Here is a 19,832-nt window from a genome sequence, read left to right on the forward strand (position 1 = left end):
AATAATAAAAATGTTTGATTCTAAGGTCTTGGACCACAACCACCAGCCTCATCTATTAGGTTGTCCAACACTATTGACTTTTCAAGTAATAAGTGCAGAATTAAATGTGCATACACTCTAAGCTCTATAACAGTCCCTTTATTATATTACTGTATCTTTGTAACTCTATTATATTATTCTGTTCAGATTTCTTGCGTTTTTTTTAATTTCTTTGCAGAACATCTTTGTTATAGTTTGCTGGTTCAGTGTGATGTCTTGCAAGGTGGAGTGAGCGCACTTCACCCTGAACTGGGATTGTTGAGGTGAAACTGCACTTTAAATAGAAGTAGCTAGACTAAATTAAACTTTTTTTTTTTCCCCTCACAAATCTGGAAATAATGTATTTTAATAGTGAGTGAGTTGATACTCGGAGCGCGTGCCAAGCATCCGTCTGTGATCACATGCAGTGGGGGGAATGCACCATTATATATAATGTACATTTACTCAATTACTGCATTTATGTAAATGTGCTTTTTTTCACTTCTATATCAGTGCCTCAACAAATCCAGTATAATGCAACACACACAAACAAAGCCAACAATAAGTTGGTGCTATGTGGTATTTTCTTTCTTATAAGTCCAAGTTCTAAAGATAGAAAAGAAGTATGTCCCAAGTCTAGCCCGCAGGCTAATTGCGGCCCATGGTCAGATTTGGTACTGCCCGCACCTTCGTTTTTTAATATATTATTTATGGCCAGAGCTGGACTGGGACATAAAATCAGCCTTATATAGTCACATGACATGTTCAGCTCAGCTGGTAAGGAGTTGTGCTTTGACCATGACGGACGGATGTATGTTTTTACCTCTTGTTATGTTATCTGACTCCAGATGTGAAAGAAAGGCAGAATCTTTGCATGTGGTCACTCCTGTGTGGCTTATATTTGGGTTATAATTGTGACAATGAAGATACAATTATTATAAAAAACAGTGCATTTGTATGTAACTGTATTGTTAAAAAAAAAAGGTCTTCAGGGACCATTGGCCCCCGGGGAATCAAAACTAAAAGTTCCACAGCAGCTAAGAAATGGACCTCTAGCAATTGAAGAATAATGTAAGGTGTAGTCTTTCATATACTTAGTTAAGTAAACTTAACTATGTTTCGGTAGACCCAGAAATAAGTAATGTTTTAATTAAAAATTAAGGATTTGAATCATTTCTTTAACCCTAATGTAATTAAATTGTATATTCAGGACATGCTGTTAATGTTTCCAACATAATGAAACAAATCTTTGTTTTTTTATTGAAGAAACTGTTCAATTTGGATTTTTGTTACCTTTAATCTTTTTTTTCTGCATGTAAAATGTCCAAATAAAAACGTCTGAGTGTACTCTCACTGTCAGACTACAACAAACAAATAACAAATAAAGGCAAAAAAAAAAAAAAACAACAACCCACACATAATGGCTAACATGCTGACTCCACCTCACATCCGTCTTTAAAAGAACACGTGCTTATGTCCGTGTTTAAGTGCTTTGCTGTCCCACAGTGGGAACACGGGTGGATGTGTGTGCGGAGCCGGGAGATGTCCTCCTCCTCCTCGCTACACCTGTGCTGCCGCCTCCTGGACGGACGCGACTCCTTTGCAGCGACTGTGCTATAAGTGAACGGACAGCTTATGAGCTCCACTCAAAGCGTGAGAACCACACACAAGGAGCGGGATGGCGAGCACGGCAGCGGCGCAACTCTGCGCCCTTCTCGCGGCGCTCTTACTGGCGGGGACCGTGTCGGTGCGGGGGAACAGAGGGGCGACATCGCCCGACGAAGAGCGGGCGACGAAAGAGAGCGACGCCGAGGCGCCATGTGAGGTGAAAACCGTCACCGTCTCCACTCTGCCCGTGCTCCGCGAGAACGAGTTCAGCTTCACCGGCGGAGCCGCGGGGAACGTGGTCGGAGGAGGGGGCGCTGCTGTTGACGGTGCTGCTGCTGCTGCTGGTGGCGGCGGCGGAGGAGCAGGTGGTCCTGGTGGAGGAGGAACTGGAGGAGGAGCGGGAGGAGGGGGGGAATCCCGACTCCTGTTATTCGTTAGAACAGATCTACCTGGGCGAATTTCAGTAATGGATGATCTTGACAACACAGCTCTCCCATACTTCACACTCGGTAAGAACTGCTGTGGCACTCACTGTGTTTCCTCTCCATGCTGATCATCAAGTCAGTGCTGCCTCACATTTGGGCTCATGTAGACACGCACACACACTCTTTAGTGGCTGTTTTCACCCTGAGCTACTGTCTCAAGCTACACGCACCTGTCCTGGCTCCATCAGCCTTGTTTTGGGGTTTCTTGTTTCTTGTTTTGGGATTCTTGTCCTGCTGAAACTGAGCACCACTCATGTTGAAGAGACATTTCCTTCACCCTCTCATTACGTGTCTCCTCTGTTTTTCCTATATTGAGGATTAATAAGATTATGGCTACACATTTGACACATGGTGTTCCAATCAAGAGCACCTGATATGTGTGTATTCTTAGATGTGCACATGCTTAAAGGGCTGTTTCGCCCAGGTGAAGAATAAACTAAAAATCATTATGATGCTTTATGTTTGTTTAATTCACATTGTATTACAATGTTGAATTCAATTTGACCTGTTTTTTTTGGTTTTGTTATAATTGACAGAAACACAGTGATGGAGCAGTGTGGGGCTATGATTTTCTTTGAAGGAGGTGTTCTTTATTTGGTCAATTTTATTTATTTTTTTCAATCCCAACTTCCTGTGTTGTTTCGGGGCGTGTATCTCAGATCCGCTGTCTGGTGATCACATGACACGTTTATCTCTGTAAACTGTATATTCTTTGGGTGAAGTGGCCCTTTGTTAGGCATCATAACAACACAACACTTGTATTTGACTGGTCATGTGAAGTTCTTTGTGAAAGCCACTTTAACAAAAAAAAAAAAAAAAGATCTTCAGAGTAGCATCACTGTGTCGCACTAAGATGAGCAGATTATGCATGAAGGAGCTCTTGCACACACACACACACACACACACACACACAGTGTGAGTAATGTGAAAAAGGCATGTGCTTGTGTGTTTGCCTCTTTGATGTGTGAGCCAAGCATCTGCGTTCAGACTGTGTGTCGGTGTCTGCATCAGATGGACATGCAGCACACACTTTTTTTTGGCTCCTTGAATGTAATAAACCCCACAAAGGCGGTGTATAATTGCAAAAAAAATGTTGTTTCTCAGTCCCCAGTCAGTCAGTGCAGGGTTTCTAACTTGCCTCAGTATGACAGAAAACGTGTTTGATGCAAGGCTTGTTACACGATTAGAGACTATGGAGAAAATCCATGATAATGTCTCGTTACTTCAATTTTCAGACTCTGTCTTCCTGCTCCCCCCCCCTCGTAGTCTGAATTTCATTCTCTCTCTATGGTTAGTGCCAACCTGAACTAGCTGTGTGAATCAAAGACAGGCAGGCAGACTGAGGGCCGGAGCATTAAGCTAGTAAATCACTTTCTATTCTCATTAAGGACAGCCATTGACTAGTGAGAAAGGCCTCTCTGTCCTCACAGTCAGCCAGCTAGCAAATTTGCTGCTTCACCCTTTCCAGTGCATGACTGCATGCTGTGGAGGGAGGATGGGGGGGGGGGAAAGACGGGGGCTTCACCCGTTCCATGTTTATCATCGTTGACAACATGGTGTATTTGCCGTCCGTTCTTTTTTACAACAGAGGTTTGATGAAGGAATCATTTAAAATAGTTTTAAAAAATATATGTACCGAGGAAATTGTCCCAGTTCCATTTGACAAGACTTTAGTGAGGACAAGTTTGACACTGTTTGGAAAAGTATTTGAATTACAAATGTGTTCACTCGTGCGTCCCGTCGCACTGCAGAATAAAATCTTTATTTGTCATGTCCATAATAAATCATTTTCCCTACAAACCCTCTGAAATTTAATGGAAATTCATATCATCAAGCAAAACACAAGTGGCGGCACTGTGGGTTTATTTGTTTTGTTTTCTTTGCTTGCATAACTGTCAAGCTGTCACTCTGACACTTTAGTTGGCATGCGGTTCCTGGTCGGCCGGTAAACTAGTCAAAATCTCCAAAAAAAAAAATGAATTTTCCACAATGATATTATGTGAGACCCACAGCCCACAGGCTGTGTGTCTTGACGATCTTGTATCGTGGTTTGTGTCGATTGGATAATTCTGTTAAGACTCTGACTTGGACATTGTGACCTTGTGATGGTTTTTTTTTTTAGCAGTATTCATCGTCTCGGTGCGTTACGTCATCTCCGCAGTCGTCGCAGAGTTCCGCTCGCCAAATGAAACGCGTTGAACATCGGGAAAAGACAGCGTTGCTGGTTTAGTAGAACAAAAGGAACAGACTGTGTTACATACACGCAGCGGATTCCTCATTATCGCAATTGCATTTGTTGCATCAATTTCTATCACTTTTCTCTTTCCTATTACTGTTGTGAATTGTGATGCCACAGGAAGCTTAAGCCTCCCCAAATACACATGGAGATACACACACATATTTAATAGGCTGAGGCGTCGCTATTCATTTTTTTTATCCTCTTTTTCATTTTATATCTTAATACCCACAGCAAATTCACTTTAATGTCTGATTTGTTGGCATGTTGGGATGTTTTGGGGTGACGGTAGCTCAGTGATAGAGCGAGTCGCCTTTCAACTTGAAGGTTGTAGGTCTACACGCCGATGTAAGACACTTAACCTCATGTTGGTCCTGATGCTGCCGGCTGTATAGAACGTGTGGCTGAATGGCAGAACTGTAGTGTAAAGCAGCTTTGAGTGGTCATAACTGATGCAATGCTCTAATAATAGCAATAGTTACTTTAACTCAATAACAAGAACTTGCACCACACAGATCTCTAACACATCACTCACTATTTATTATATTTGACAATTTACTGCAATTTTACGTTATCAATATGTTTCTTTCTTTCTTTCTTTTTATGCTGCCATAATTATGACATACACAACATACATTATCTCAAGGCACTCTGTAGCAGGGGTGGGTCTAAATATCAATTTGGTGATATATCGTCGTCCTCCCTCGTGCATTACAGTCATCGATGCGCCAGGGTCAATTATCGTTATTTTAATTCATAAATCAAGGTGCTCCACAGTAAACTGTCTCTGCCAGTTTCACTGTGCTGCTCACATGAGTGAGGGAAACTTGGGCTGAAGAAGAGGGCGTTTGCGGCGGGATAATGGCAGAGAAAGCTGTGTTAAGAGATGCCCCATCCACGTTCAATACATAGACTTTATGCACTTTGTTCTCTATGTTGTGGATAAATGGAGAAATCCTGCACTTTTAACTTTTCACAGGCGTTTCATTTTCTTCACTAAGACAGATATCGTGACGCATGGCATTATGATTATCACAGAATCGTTGAATCATGATTATTATTGGTATCGTGGACCATGTATCGCATAGCATATCGTTAGGTACCCTGTGATTCCCACCCCTACTCCTATCTATCTCTCTATATATATGTATATTTATATATATATATGTGTGTGTATGTATATGTATATGTGTGTATATGTATGCATATATATATATATATATATATGTATGTATATGTGTACCTTTACAGATCAGGCAAGACTGATCTGTAAAGGTACAAACCCTGAAGTAGGTTCTTTCAGTGGAAAAAAATATCAGCTGTGTTTCTTTTCAGAACCAGCCTTTAATAAATGTGAATGTCTGTCGCTGACTGACACACTCTTAAAGTCATGAAGTTTCACTCTTGGTCAAACAAATGCCTTTTGACTGAGGGGGGAAAAAAAAAAACCCTCACTCACTCATTGTCTCCCGCTTTATCCTCCACACGAGGGTCATGTTGACACTGGGCAAATTACAGGGTACACCACCTGGACTGGTCACCAGTCCATCACAGTTTATTCACTCTCACATCCACACCTGTGGTCAATTTAGAGTGTCCAATTAACCTCTACACGTTTTTTGACTGTGGGAGGAAACTGGAGAACCCAGACAAAACCCACACACACACATGGGGAGCACTTGCAAAGAGAATAAAACAGTTTTATTCACTTTAAAATAAAAGGAAAACAATATGAAATATCAATGTAATTAGTAAACAAACAGCCTTTATTGTCTAGTGTCTGGATGCGTGCCGGGTAAGTCAAACTACACTCATGGAATTAAGTGTTGAACTTTTGAACTGGAGGGCTTTAGCGTTAACAAAAAATAGGGTGTATTTCTGTGTGGTTTTAGTCTGCCGAGTGCAGAAAGTCTTGGTAATGCGAGTCGGTTGCATCATCCTTAGAAATCCTTGCTAGAGAATTCCATGCTGCTACGCTTTGTCGCACAAAATAATTTTCCGAGCACATTTTAAGTGATGTTGGACCGGGTGGAAATCGATACGTTAAGCAACACGGCTGACTCGGTAAACACCTCATTAGGAGTTCACCTTCTTGAAACCTTCAGGCACTTAACACACGGTTGGAAACAATCACATCTCGTCCTGTCCTGCCCTTTAATCGTCTCTGTCCGCTGTGTCAGCCCTAAACCCTTACACTGTACGTTCACTGTGCGTCTTAATGAACTTTTAAGTGTCACGGAGCCTTTTCCTTCCGTTCAGTCTCCTCTCTTTGCCCCGCTGCGGGAATTACAGCAAACCCTGCTTGCTTAGAGATGGTAGATTAAAGGGAACACTGGTAAAGTGAAAAGGGAAAAAAAAAAAAACCCAGCCTGTACTGGAGCACTTTCTTCCCTGTGGCACAGAACATGTACACACTGCACACATCTCAGTTTAATGTCAGGGGCTGAGTTTAGCTCTGCAGGAAAAGCAATGAACAGGAGGCAAAGGTCAGCCTGAGAGGTGGGAGTTGTTACATGGTGTGGAGCCGAGATGGCGGTGTGAGTTTTTTTTTCCTGCATTTACGTAAGCACATTTATTTTGGAATAAACAACCTCATTTAACAGATATATTGAGGGTGTTCGGAGACCATAGCAAATAGGATTCACGCTGGAGCTTGAGCAGGCTGTCAAATGGTCTATTTACTATCATTTGAACTTCTATAATAAACCTACAGGAGGCACTCTTTTTTTGTCAAGTCAATGCTTTACAACATGCAGTCAGTCTTATTTGTGATGTGAACTTTATTACTGTCTGCGCTATTCAGTGGATTTTTTTTCTTTTTAGCACAGACATTTCAGCCTCTTTCATACACTGCAGAATAGCAGGTTTACAAAAGAAAAGAAGGTCTTTGACTGTGGCCCCTCACCTGCTCTAACTCAAAAGCATCATTGTTATTTCCTTTAATTCTTTTTAATATGAACTTAAAAGGTGCATATGCTCCCACTGTGATTTTTCAGTTAGTGGTCATATGTCCTGAAGGTCCCGTCTGCAGTTTTCATTACTTAGCAAATTTATTTTACCATTGTTACTTTGTGCTGCTAGTGTTGAGGTATTCATACAGCACTAAGTAGACTAGAATGGAACAAACACTCCAAACACTGACAAGAGTAGGAAGCGCTGACAGCTTTTTGAAGAAAATGTCATCATATTATTGTTGCTCATGTCTTAAAACATAGAAACAATAATATTTTCTGATATTGTTTGCCAGAAATACAAGTACAATACAAAATCAGGATTGGATAATTGGTTACTTTGTGCAGCCCATGTCTCTCCAGCAAAGTAGTGGCTTGCTATCTGCAGAGAGAGGAGTCTCCCCCATGTAGGCATGCGTCTCCAAGGTGCTGTCACGGCTGTGGCTTTGCCAGTGTCACTTGGTTTGTGCCGGGTCCCTCTTGTGCAGTCACTCAGCGCTAACACAATCATTTGTTTTTCTGAATGTCATGTAAACACATTAGTCCGATTAGAATCAAGCTAGTCTTAGTCGGACTAACATACCGGGACAATGCGATACATAGTCCGATTTACTCCTGCATGTATACGCTTAGTCGGACTTGGCGTTCTGTCTGTTCATGCACCCAAATTTCCTCCGATGTATAAACTGCAGTACTGTTGCCGGAAAAGAACAAACAACACAGTGGCGTCAGTGAGAGCAAAAGCTACAGAGAAGACCCACTTTCGGATTGAAAGATGCGGCCAATGAATACATTTTCTCCTCCGCGTGGTCCTGTTGCCTGTCTTAGTCGGACTATGGCCTTAGCTCGATTAAACTACATGTAAACATACTGACATAATATGACATGGTGAGAAACCTTGAGTGAGTGCTGGATCCTAAGGGGTACTACTTCAGATGGTCTATGAGACTGCAGCATGAATTTTAAACATGGCATTACAGCTCGGATGTGAACTTTACACCCCAAAAATAAAAATTTAGATAAGTGACAAATCCCTCCTAGTCCTATTGCCTTGCAGTCATGACGAGCATTCTTGCTTTAGTCTACGGAGCCATTTCTGATTGAAATATAATGAACTAAATGCAAGCTAGTTTGTATAATAAAAGCACTTATTATTATAATATAATTTTGTAATGATGCATCATCAATGGGAGTGTTCTTATGGGAAGTCAGGAGTGCAAATGCGTTTCATCCATGAAGCCTCTTGGATTAGAGGTGAAATGCCTTCTTGAAAACTTAAGGAAGTCCAGTTCCCTATGATTACTCTCCTGAGGATACTATGACCTGATTGACTGAGAAGACTTTACAGATGTCTCCTACGGGAAGCTTATATGTCCTACGGAGAGCAAGGATTATGGTCATTTGGTCTGATGATTAGAGACATAACTAATGACTTTAAAAGGTTGAATGAATTGTGGTCCAGCAATCCATGCTGGTTTCTCATCTTTGCAGAAGCCTTTTTTCGGTAATGCTTTGTTGAACCACCACCGTCTCTTCCCCTGCCTCGTGGCAATGTGGACAGCTTTGATCTCACGATAATCAGTTGATCGTTACCATTGCCGAGTGGCGCATTGTAGTTATCTTTCACAGAATGAACAAAGACGTTTATGTAAATATCCCTAATGAATGCACCAGCTCAGAGTTACTTGCCTTTTTCTCCCTCTGATTTATGCAGAGCAACAACTTACTCCTTTTGTTCCTGTATTTTTTCCTGTTTTTATTAATTGGTAAAAAAAAAAAAAAAAGGATCAAAGATGATGTTGGGCAAATTAGTTTTATAGAAAATGAAATAGTTTTTCCCGTTTAGCATTTCCTTTTTGTTTGTTTCGCAGCTGTTGTGCGTCAGAGAAGATGCAATCTCCTTTTGTTGACTCACTGTAAAGGAGTAGGTAGATTGTGATTAAGTGCTGGTCCTTCTTTCTTCATAAACGTGACGTATGAGCTTTGTTTACTCGTGTGTCAGACAATGTGTGCATACTCGTTCACATGTAATTGGAGACTCTTTTTGTATGTCCATGTATGCATCCTTTAAATTGCAGTGAGTAACTTTTTTGTGCTGTTGATGTCGTCCGCCTATATTTAGTCTTCGTCAACCTGACAATTATTCACTTGTTGCTGGGCGACATGCGATCGAAGTGCTGCTTTACTGAGAAATCGGCGTTGTGTGGAATGTTCCGGTACAGTAACAGCAGTTTGTATTGTGTATATTAAGTTGTGCACTGCAGTTTAGGTACTTTAACCAACCTCACGGCTATTTTTGCCACTCGCTTTTTATTTGGAATCTTCACACAGCTTCAGAAGCTTTCAGTAACAGGCCTAACTAAGGATTATTTTTGGTATTATTGCTACGTTACTGTCACGATGCAGACTTACACCTTGCGTGCACTTCAAGATCTGCATTAAAATGAAAAGGGGAAAGAGTTTGATGTTTTAGATTCTGCCTCGCTGATGGATTTTCAGCAGAACGTTGTCACAGTACCGACCATGTAACACCCATACGTCTACCTTTATTGTTGTTCCACTTGAGCAATATTTTACCTGCATATGTATCTACAAATCTATATGTAAATCTGTACCAGTATCAAAGAGCAGCCTGGATGCTTTATCTAACAAGAGAACATGTTGCACACAGATTCCCAAAAGATTCATAACCTTTTTTTTTTTTTTTTTTTTCCTTGTGTACTGTAGAGGGGCTTTCTAGTCTGTACACTGAATGCATAATGTGACACTGATTTATAAATGCAATTCCATTTAGTTGCTCTTTTTGCTCCTTGGGTTCCTCTGGTGTGTCCCCTTCCACATAATGGAAAGCCCCATGTGACAAAAACTGTGTAATGTATTTGCTTCCTTAGTAAAACATGGTTTATAATACGGGCCAGACATTTAAAGCGCAGGGATTTCTGGTGAACATCGATCGACTTTTTTTAAATGTACATACGAAACGCAGCCGTGCCGAACAGTTCAAGTTTGCCTAACGTACCCTTGAGCTCATCTTCTGTGCACAAAATAGCCATCACACCAAACTGCTTTGGTAAATGGAAAGACGGACAAACATGACCTTCTCAGACAAAGCCTGGTCTGATTGAATAGGAGACAGGAAATGGAAGGGCAGCTCTTCCATCAAATGTTATTTGGACAACGAAACAGCATTGAGCCCACGCAAAGAAAAAAAAAAATCTGGTTTCCATAGATGATTAACAAATATACATTTGTTATACATCTTACATTTTCTCGGAACCTGCCAAAGAGTGACCGTTTCTAGCAGTTCGATATTAGTTCAGTAGTCTGGGATGAACTTGTTTTTCTCCTCTGCTTCTATCCAAATCTGTTTTATTTCACTTTCTCATTCGGGCAAGTCGATTAAAAAAAAGTCCGTCGTCCCGCTGTTTCTTTTTAAGAACACATGCAGGTATTAGTATTGCACATTTCCTGCAACAACGGGTTGGTTTGTATTGAATGTGAGTGAATAAATTTGTATTGGGGGGCTGAAAATAAAATAGTACATATAAACATAATGCTTACATAGGGATTTTTTTTCCCTCAGCTACTCATTCACGCTGACTGCAATATACAAGGAGAGAGAGAGAGAAAGAAAAAACAAACAATTTCTGCAGTTTATTCCCTTGATGTGAATGTGGTTAATACGAATGATCTCTTGACTGTAAAAACAACCCTTAAAAACATAAAAAGTCGACATTTATTGAATATTCCCTTTAAAGAATCGCCACAGTTACGTGGTAAAGGGGAGTTTTGTCTTTGTCTGACAAATCCTGGGTTTCAAAACTAATGTAACAGCCAATTTCCCTCTCTTTTTATGTACACAAGTAGACTTGGACATGAAAAGTGAGAGCCACTGCTAACTACTGTGCGAAGACTCGAAGGAACACAATGGAGAAGTAATCCGTCCAACCCCTGACTGTGTAAACTAAATGAAACATAAGAGAAAAAGCCCTGTAGAGAGAGAGAGACTGTACAACTCAGGTTGTGTGTGTGTGTGTCTGTTTGTGTGTGTGTGGACAGGTTTTTTTTGTTTGCTGCTCACATTTAAAATTCTGCTTGGAAGCGGCAGTATTGCTGGGAAATGTTGACCCTCGTGTTGGTGCTATCAGGGTGCTCAAGAGCAGGTGGGTGTTTCCTTTGCCGGGGCAAAGCTCCGAGTTGCATGCAAGCTCTACCTTATCTTGGGAGAGTTGTAATGAAAATGCTGCTGATGCTGATACTCTGTACCGGCTCTCTGTGTGTGTGTGAGAGTCCCGTAAGAGGAGCAGATTTTGACTTTTTTTTGTTTTGTTTGTTTGTTTGTCTGTTTGTTAACAGTTCATGGATATGCCAACTCCTCAACTGCGTTAACGTGCATAATTAATTTAGTGGCTATGAAAGGATCAGTCAGTCGTCAGAGAGCGGAGTTTATTTTCAAAGCGTCCTTTTCTCTTCTGCATCCACTTCCCTCCAGTGACGGAATTGCCAAAAATAATCTGCAAAGTGATTCGCTCCATTACAGCGGGTTGTTTTTTTATGTTTTTTTTTTTTACATTTCTTAGAAATAGCCTCGTTTCATGTCGAAGTTCACGTGATAATTTCAATCATAAAGCACGGGTGATTTTGATGTCACATGTCCTTGTTGCTAAAGGAGATGGAATTGCACAAAATGACATACGTTATTTGCAAAAGTGCAGGGTTGGGTTCATTAAATCGCCAATCTTCTCACGTGGCTCACATGAGAGTGAATTCACTCCTTCATCTCTGTCTTCAAAGAGAGCGAATGGCCTGTAAATGTCCTGCTACTGGTTGACAGTAGGAGGACACTGAGGAGGACATTAGATTTCCACATCACAGACGGGCTGAAGGCTCAGTTGTGCTCGGTTTGGTCTTCAGCTGCTCTCTTTCCCTCTTGTTCTTGTATCTTTCATGCACATCTATTGACACCAACCTGTGCCTTTATTCTGAATTTGTCATATTTCTTTCTTCTTTTTTTTTTCTCCCCTCCCTTTGGCCTAGAGAAGGTTGTGCTCTGCATTTCAATCAAGCATAGTTCCAACAAAATCTGTTTTCCTACCCTGTTTTGTCATCTTTCCCCCCCCCCCCATGATCTTCACGAGGGTGTAGCTTTTGTTTTGCGGCTCTGTTCGCGTGCACTGTTCGTCCGTTAATTATCGCTGTGGTAATGTATTTAAATTGTCTCGACCAACCTAGTTATTTGAATTACTGAAAGCACATAAGGGTCTTACTTTGCAGACACGAGTGAGCAGCGTGCGTCTCTTTCAAAGAGGGGAAAGGAGAGTCATTGTTCGCATAAGCTGATCACAATGATGTTTAAGACCCATAAAATTTGATCCCCACCAGAATTTGTTCTGCACCTTGGAAACATGCCAGCCCTGCACAGCTCACTTTACTGTCACATCCCTGTGGTTGCTACAAAAGATGTTAAACCTTTTATCTGTGCTGGTGTGTTCGCACCTATTTGCATTCCCTCCAAGCTGTACAATCTCTGAGATTTCCTTTTGAGATAAAAAAGAATTTGCACCATTAATCTCCCCTCGACGGATGTGTTCGCACTCTCATTTTTGGTTATGCTCCATCATTCATGCACATCCATCCAACTTCCTGGTGGAGTTGGCGTTATCTGCACGCGGACACATGTTATAAGTCTTCTTTTTTACCCGGCTGTCAGCTTGGATAATATCAGCCCATTGATTTCAGACAATGCTTCCCCGCTCTCTAATCAGTAAGATGTGACAAAACATTCTAAATGACCCTAGGTTGTATTATTTTACAAATAGCAGATTGTTTATCTAATAATATCTCTTTATTTCACCTTTGAATGGCTGCTGTTGTTGTTGTTGTTTCCATGTATCTGCAAGGCCTACTGGGACATGTTTCCCACATAATTCTTTTCCCAGCAGCGGTTAAATTAATCATTATAGATCATATATATTTGTTTTTTTTGTGTCTTAATTTGCAGCTTTTGCTGCTCACTTATGCAAGTTATGAGTAGCAAGCATGAGTGGCACATGGATATTAAATTTTAGCGGCCTATGCTTGCGTGGATGATGTATGCTGTGAGTTTTCTTTAAACTGATAAAGAAACTATTTTAGAATGACTCAGACATATATACATTTTTTTTTTTTACATACACCAGGAATTAAACATCGCTACACATTTGCTTAGCTGTAGGGGGAAAGTGGTCTTATCGCCTCACACATTGTATGCTTATCCAGGGAAGCTCATTGGTATGTCCCGGCTGTTTCCCCCTCTCTTCTTCATTTGGAGGCATGGCACACTGCATTTTCTTTTTTTTTTCCCAGGTAGTTTGTCTGGCTCTGGATTAGCTCTGATCCAACAGCAATTACCCCTAGAAGTGTAACACAACAGGACATGCTCTCCCGAGGTCACTGTGAGGTGAGGTGTCTCTAAACTGGCTAAGAGCATTGTCGAGGTGAGCAATTGGCACTCGTGGAGTTGCACTCTTTTCTCTTGTGACCACTTTGTGCTTGTTAATTCTCTTCAACATATTCGCAGAATTGAACACTAGCTTTTTAATATGAGAAGTTGACGCACCCCGTCCTGAGCTCTGAGGGCTAATAATGGGTTGCTTTCAGATGTGACAAAATCCTGACTAATAATGAGGCCGCCTGGATTTATATTGATTTTATGGCTGCAGAATTGTCAAAAAAATGTTCAATGAGTGAGTGCCGCTTTCTCCAAGATAACTTTTTACTTTCCATTTACTTTCAATATATGGCAATATATGGATTCAACCGAGAAGCTGACGTCACAAACGCTCTGGTGAATCTTGACATGACAAGTAAATGGGCGCAAAGCAGGGCCGCAACTAACGATTATTTTGATAATAGATCAATCTGTAGATAATTTTCTCGATAAAATTATTATTATTTGCATAAAAACTAAACCACACTCGCTCTTTGTGTCCGTTTTGACGGACAAACGTGCAATTTAAGGCCAATTTAAAAACAAACTTAATGGACAGAAATGCCCTCTGTTTTTTGGTTGTTGTGCTCTAGAAATAAAGTTGACTCGACTTGACAAACTAAACGTGAATTTGTCAAGGTTCTAAGACAAAATACAGTTTTAGGTGACCCGGCATGTGTAGACCTCAGTGGTGAGAAAACAAGGGTTGATAGCTTACACACATAAGCATGTAGCCATGTCCTCTTTCCATCTGTTTTACAGTTTTACACTTTCGGAAGGAGAGAAGCCCAAACACATGCATAATGTCTGGTGTTAATGTGAATTCCACCGCCTCTTAATAAACAAATCACACTTCAGGCAAACAGGGGAGAAAAACACCAAGGTCTGTAGCCAATTTTGAAGCATCTTGGTAGCTTCCACTTCAAAGGACGGTGGGGGGGGGGGAGGGTGTAGATAAAGTTGAAAGAATGCAGGTATAAGCACATGAATACATTTGACTTGCTCTTTGTTCTGGTTCAAAAATAAATGTGGGGCAACATCAGGACCTCCAGTTGCTCAGTGGTAATACAGTTTGTGGGTGAGTCCATCCATCTATCGTCCACCACTTTATCCTCCACATGAGGGTTGCAGGTCACTGGAGCCCATCCCAGCTGACACAGGAGGACAGGCAGAGGACACCCTGGACAGGTCGCCAGTCCATCACAGGGCCGATTGTGAGTCTGTCCAAGCAAACAGACATTGTTCTGTTCACATCTGAGTATCTGTACAGACTTGTACATTTTGTGATTCATCCAAAATTGACTATCCAGTTGGAAAATAATTACATTCCTTTTGGTTGTCATCAGAAACACCTGCCATTTCTTTTTTTCCCTCTCACACCTCTCTGTGTGTAAGGTCTCCAAAGGTGGCGTCCGATCCCCGTGATGGTCAGTGCTCTTGATTTGATTGCGATTCCCGTGGTCACAGGGTAAAAATGATCTAGTGAAGCTGTTTTTGATCTCACTTGGCAATCTGTCTTCATCACCGCTGTAAGCTTTAAACATTACCTCTCCATCAGACTCGGAGTCAAACGGACAAGAGCAATATGGCCCCCCCCGACTGAGTTTGGGTCTCTCATTTCTCTCTGATGGATTTCTATAAATTACAATTCCTTTGTTCTATTATGTAATTCTTGTACCTGCAAGTATATGAATTAGAACTGCTGGTAAACTCTGAGCCTGAGCTACTGTTCAGTCCAAATGTAATGCAGCATAATCCAGGATATGAGTCATCATGTCTTAGAGTGGTTAAACAGAAATGGTCACATAACGACAGACTTATTGTTGCTTAGTCACTATTCTGGTTGGTCTCCTAAATACTTATCTTCATGTAAGTTAAATGAAAAGCAGTGTGGCCAGTGGTCATTTAATATGAACGTGAACATATAATTTGATTCGATTTTTAGTTACCATGTGCAAACCACACCATGGAATTATATGAAGACATCACTATGATTGTTATGGGTTACTGTTAATGATGCAGAACGCAGAGCAAATGACCACTCAACCAGGACCTAGTGATTAGTAATTGATTTACCCATGATTTACAATTATTCATGTGAAGCTCAAAGGGGAGGTTTTTCTTTTTTCCCCCCAGACATAAATGGACTATTTTAAATATGTATTCTGTACTGGAACATAACCAGACCCTTTATTAAGTACACATTATACCTAAAGTAGTGGCTGCAGAGTGTATATCCATGCAGAGACTTTTAGATTCCACCCAGACCTGGTGTCATCATCTGTGGGTGTTCTGTCTGAACACCCACAATCCGTCCAGAATGTGTCCTCGGATCTGCTGTAGCACACATTCGGTGTTTGAGGATTCCAGGCATTTGGGATCTCACAGAAACTTGTGTGACTTCAGAATGTAAACAGACATGGAGGCGGGACTGTGTCCGTACGGTTGTGATGCGTCTTTGAAGGATATGTGAAACAAGCAATCATACCGTTGCCATAAATCCACAAGTTTCTCCTCTTACTCTACCGTCCACGGGGATCGGGAGACGGTCTTCACATTCATCCTCGGCGCACTCTCATTGGTTATTGTGGGGTTCTGCTAACGCCCCAATCGCTCTATCAAATATGTTTAGTACTTGCAATTTGAGATCGGAAAGACTCTGATGACGTGAGACCCCCCCCCCCCCCCCACACTACAGGATAATTTAGCCAGATAATATGTTCAAATCAGCCTAAAATCAGAAGGTACCCACGTTTGGAAGGGACAGATCCGGACTGAAATCTGGCGAATTATTCCCCCAAATTTGAGCTTCCTCAGCTGATTGCTCCAATCAGTGTGCATATTAATTTAGCAGCAGTCACTGCCACGATTTGAACATTGATCATCACAGGATATTTTTTTTTTCTAATTGTAAAAACTTACCTCATGTTACAGCAGCAAGCTCTGATTCACTTCTCCTCCTCCTATCCCCTCTCTCTCTCTCTCTCTGTCACTTATGTGCACCCACCCACACCCACCCACACACACACACACAGAAACACTGTTGGCAGACACATCTGCACAGTCTGTCGTGAAAGCCATAATCTTGCAAACAGCCATGACCTCACTGTGTATTTGAACAACGCGCGGTCCGATCATCTGTGGTCACAGGAGTCGCACTTTAATGCCAGGTGTGAACCGTCGTCCAGATCCGACATCACTTCACTTCAGACCACTGAAGACTGAAGTGAAAGCAGATGTGAACGACCACATTGGCCGACTCCCTCTCGACTTAAATCAGCGGCTGACAAGCACGGGAACAAGGGAACTTGACTTCTCGAGGAGTTGTAGCTGGTACTAATTACACACAAATAACCGAGACTGCTCACTGCACCACTATGTTCACAGATTGCTTACTTCTAAATCTCTGCACCAGTCAACAAGCCTCACACACCTGCTCTCCCTCACTTTCGCCCACTCACTGCGTACACAACCTATGCACTGAACTATCCCTGGAAAAAGAGCTAAGCGCGTTGTATAGGAGTGTGTTTTCTCAAACGGTAAAGTCTTAACCCAGATTCACGGAAAGTAAAAGATGTCGAGCATGGCAAATACGGAGACATCTTTAAGAAAATAAATCACAATGTAATTCCCTCATTTACTTGCCACTGCTGCCTCTTAATGTCTCGGAGGAAATGACTCTTGAAGTAATTTTTTTCTAATGCACATTTACACACATCTTACATACATCTACAACAGCAGCGATTGCTCTAAGGCGGCTCTAAGGGAAGCTCAGCTTCCTCTAAAATGTTGTCATCTATGTTCTGTGTTGTGTTTACATTTCAATGCTAGACGTGCGCCACAACGCGATTTAGAACTCGCGTTGTCACTCGTTCGTTCGGAATCAGCTGTTTATCACGGATGACGGATCGTCTTCCCGTAGCAGCCTCCGCATTACAAACACTTGAAAGCTCAGTTTCTACTGTTCTCTATGGGATGGCACAGAATAGTTTTTTTTTCACTGCAGTTAGCTTGACGGTGATTGGACACATCTTCACTTCCAGGGAAGCTCACCTTCCTTGACAGTTAATGGAAAGGAATGGCGGGCACAGACGCTGGGCTTCTGCATGATGAGTGGAAGAACTGTCTGAAAGGCAGAACAAGGTTTTTGATTGACAGTGTTGCAGTAACACACGCGACAGCAGAGCCTTTTCTGCCCGGGTGGGTCCTGTGTGGATTGTGCGGGGGAAGTCTGAAGACAAATAGCTGGTCGCTGTGTGTTATTTGCTCTGCGACATAGACCCTTTTCATTGGTACATATAGACTGTAAATAAAAACGCTATTATCGCATTTCATCCATCTTCTACACATGAGGTCGCGGGGGGAGCAGTGCCAATTTCAGCTGACATATGGGGCAAAAGGCGGTGTACACCCTGGACAGTTCACCAGTCCATCGCTGGGCCACATGGAGACAATCAACATTCACTCGCACACTCACACCTATGGTCAATGGAGTGTCCAATTTACCTAATCCCCATATTGCGTGTTTTTTCTAACTGTGGGAGGAAGCCGGAGACCACGGAGAAAACCCACACACACACACAGGGAGTATAGCATTTCAGTTTTACATAATTATCGTGTTTCCTGCTGAATTTATGTAAGAATTTATGTCGAAATAACTGAGCCTGAACGACCAGCAACCGCGACTGGTCTACAAGTTTGTATAATAATGCACACACTATGAGGTTTAAGACTGGTAGAAGTGAGTTAAAGTTACCTTGACAACAACACTTGTCTGTATGTGGTCACCTGTCAAATATTGAGGACCGTTCACCATCCACATGCTCAAACATCCAAAAACTGCTGCTCTCCCATCTGTGTGACAAGTCCCAGACCCCGAAAAATGACAGCAATGATGGATGCAATGTCTGGAAGCCAACATATTCAGGCCTGCTTCCAAAAATTTAGTAGATAGTGCTTTAGGAGAATAGACATTTTGGTATATGGTAGACGAACTGATCATCATACGAGCGTATTGCCCTGTGCGCCCTCCACCCATTAGTCCAACAGTGTGATCACTGTTCTGTAACATGACCGCAATCAGGACAAATGCACTATTAACTCTGTAATGAGACAGCTCAACAAACAGAATTAATGGGTCCATTCATAATGGCACTTTCCAGTGATCAACATTTAGTTAGGCCTGTAACTATGGTGTCATAGAGAATGTTTAGCCTCGGCTGATGTGTTGACACAAATCTTTGGATGATGTTTCTGATTTGTAACTTTAAGGCAACAAACTGTAGACCCCTGACCTGTGCGTTTTTTTTTTTTTTATATATATACTGGAGTGAATTCTTCCACGATAGAAATGTCATCAAATATTTGTGAAACCTTGAGGTAACAAATGTTCACAACCCCTATTGTGCAAGGTTAACTGTTGTGAACACATCATTATTCCGCTTCTGCAGATCACAGCTGAAATACAATCATTTCACAATCCTCGAGATTTCATTGAAATCTGTTCTTTACTTTTATAATTGTGCGGCTTACAAACAGGCAGACAAATGGGCAAATGTGGCCAAACACATCACCTCCTTGGCAGAGTAAATAAAACATTTTGTTACAACTTGGATACGGCAAACATTTATCCTCCACCTCTGAGGCTTTCGCTCTTAAGTTTTGGGTATTTTTGCCTTTATTTAATAAAACAGTGGAGACGACACAGTGAATAGGAGTAGTAAGTTACGGAATGATGCATAGTAAATTATTTACTATGCCAATTTCACTGTCAAGCATGTTTTGGACAATGTGGTATTGCAGTTGATTTATTTAATTTTATAAAAATACAAAATATTATATATTGTATTTAGGGATGTAACGGTTACCAGTGTAATTAATTAGTAACATTAGTAAAATTCCCGATAGTGAAGGTTACCGTATTAGTTTTAATAACCATGGTAACTGCAGTGGATAATCACAGTGTGGAAAACTAACTGTATTTAATACGTGATTTTGTTAAGTGTTTGCATTTTGATTGTTTGATTGATTTTACTAAATCTATTTAAATATAAAAGTCAATCTCA

The 19,832-nt window shown here is 41.4% G+C and overlaps 1 protein-coding gene across 1 annotated transcript in view; it reads left to right on the forward strand.

The window, feature by feature from the left end:
- The first annotated feature begins 1,472 nt into the window (after window positions 1-1,472).
- Window positions 1,473-19,832, forward strand: part of LOC131446138 (astrotactin-2) — a 249,769-nt gene continuing 231,409 nt past the window's right edge. Inside the window, exon 1 of the mRNA XM_058617167.1 lies at window positions 1,473-2,135. Within this exon, the coding sequence (XP_058473150.1) occupies window positions 1,697-2,135 (439 nt within the window). The 5' untranslated portion in view covers window positions 1,473-1,696. The remainder of the gene's footprint in view (window positions 2,136-19,832) is intronic.

Source organism: Solea solea, chromosome 19 (genome assembly GCF_958295425.1).
Source record: "Solea solea chromosome 19, fSolSol10.1, whole genome shotgun sequence".
Classification (NCBI taxonomy): Eukaryota; Metazoa; Chordata; class Actinopteri; order Pleuronectiformes; family Soleidae; genus Solea; species Solea solea.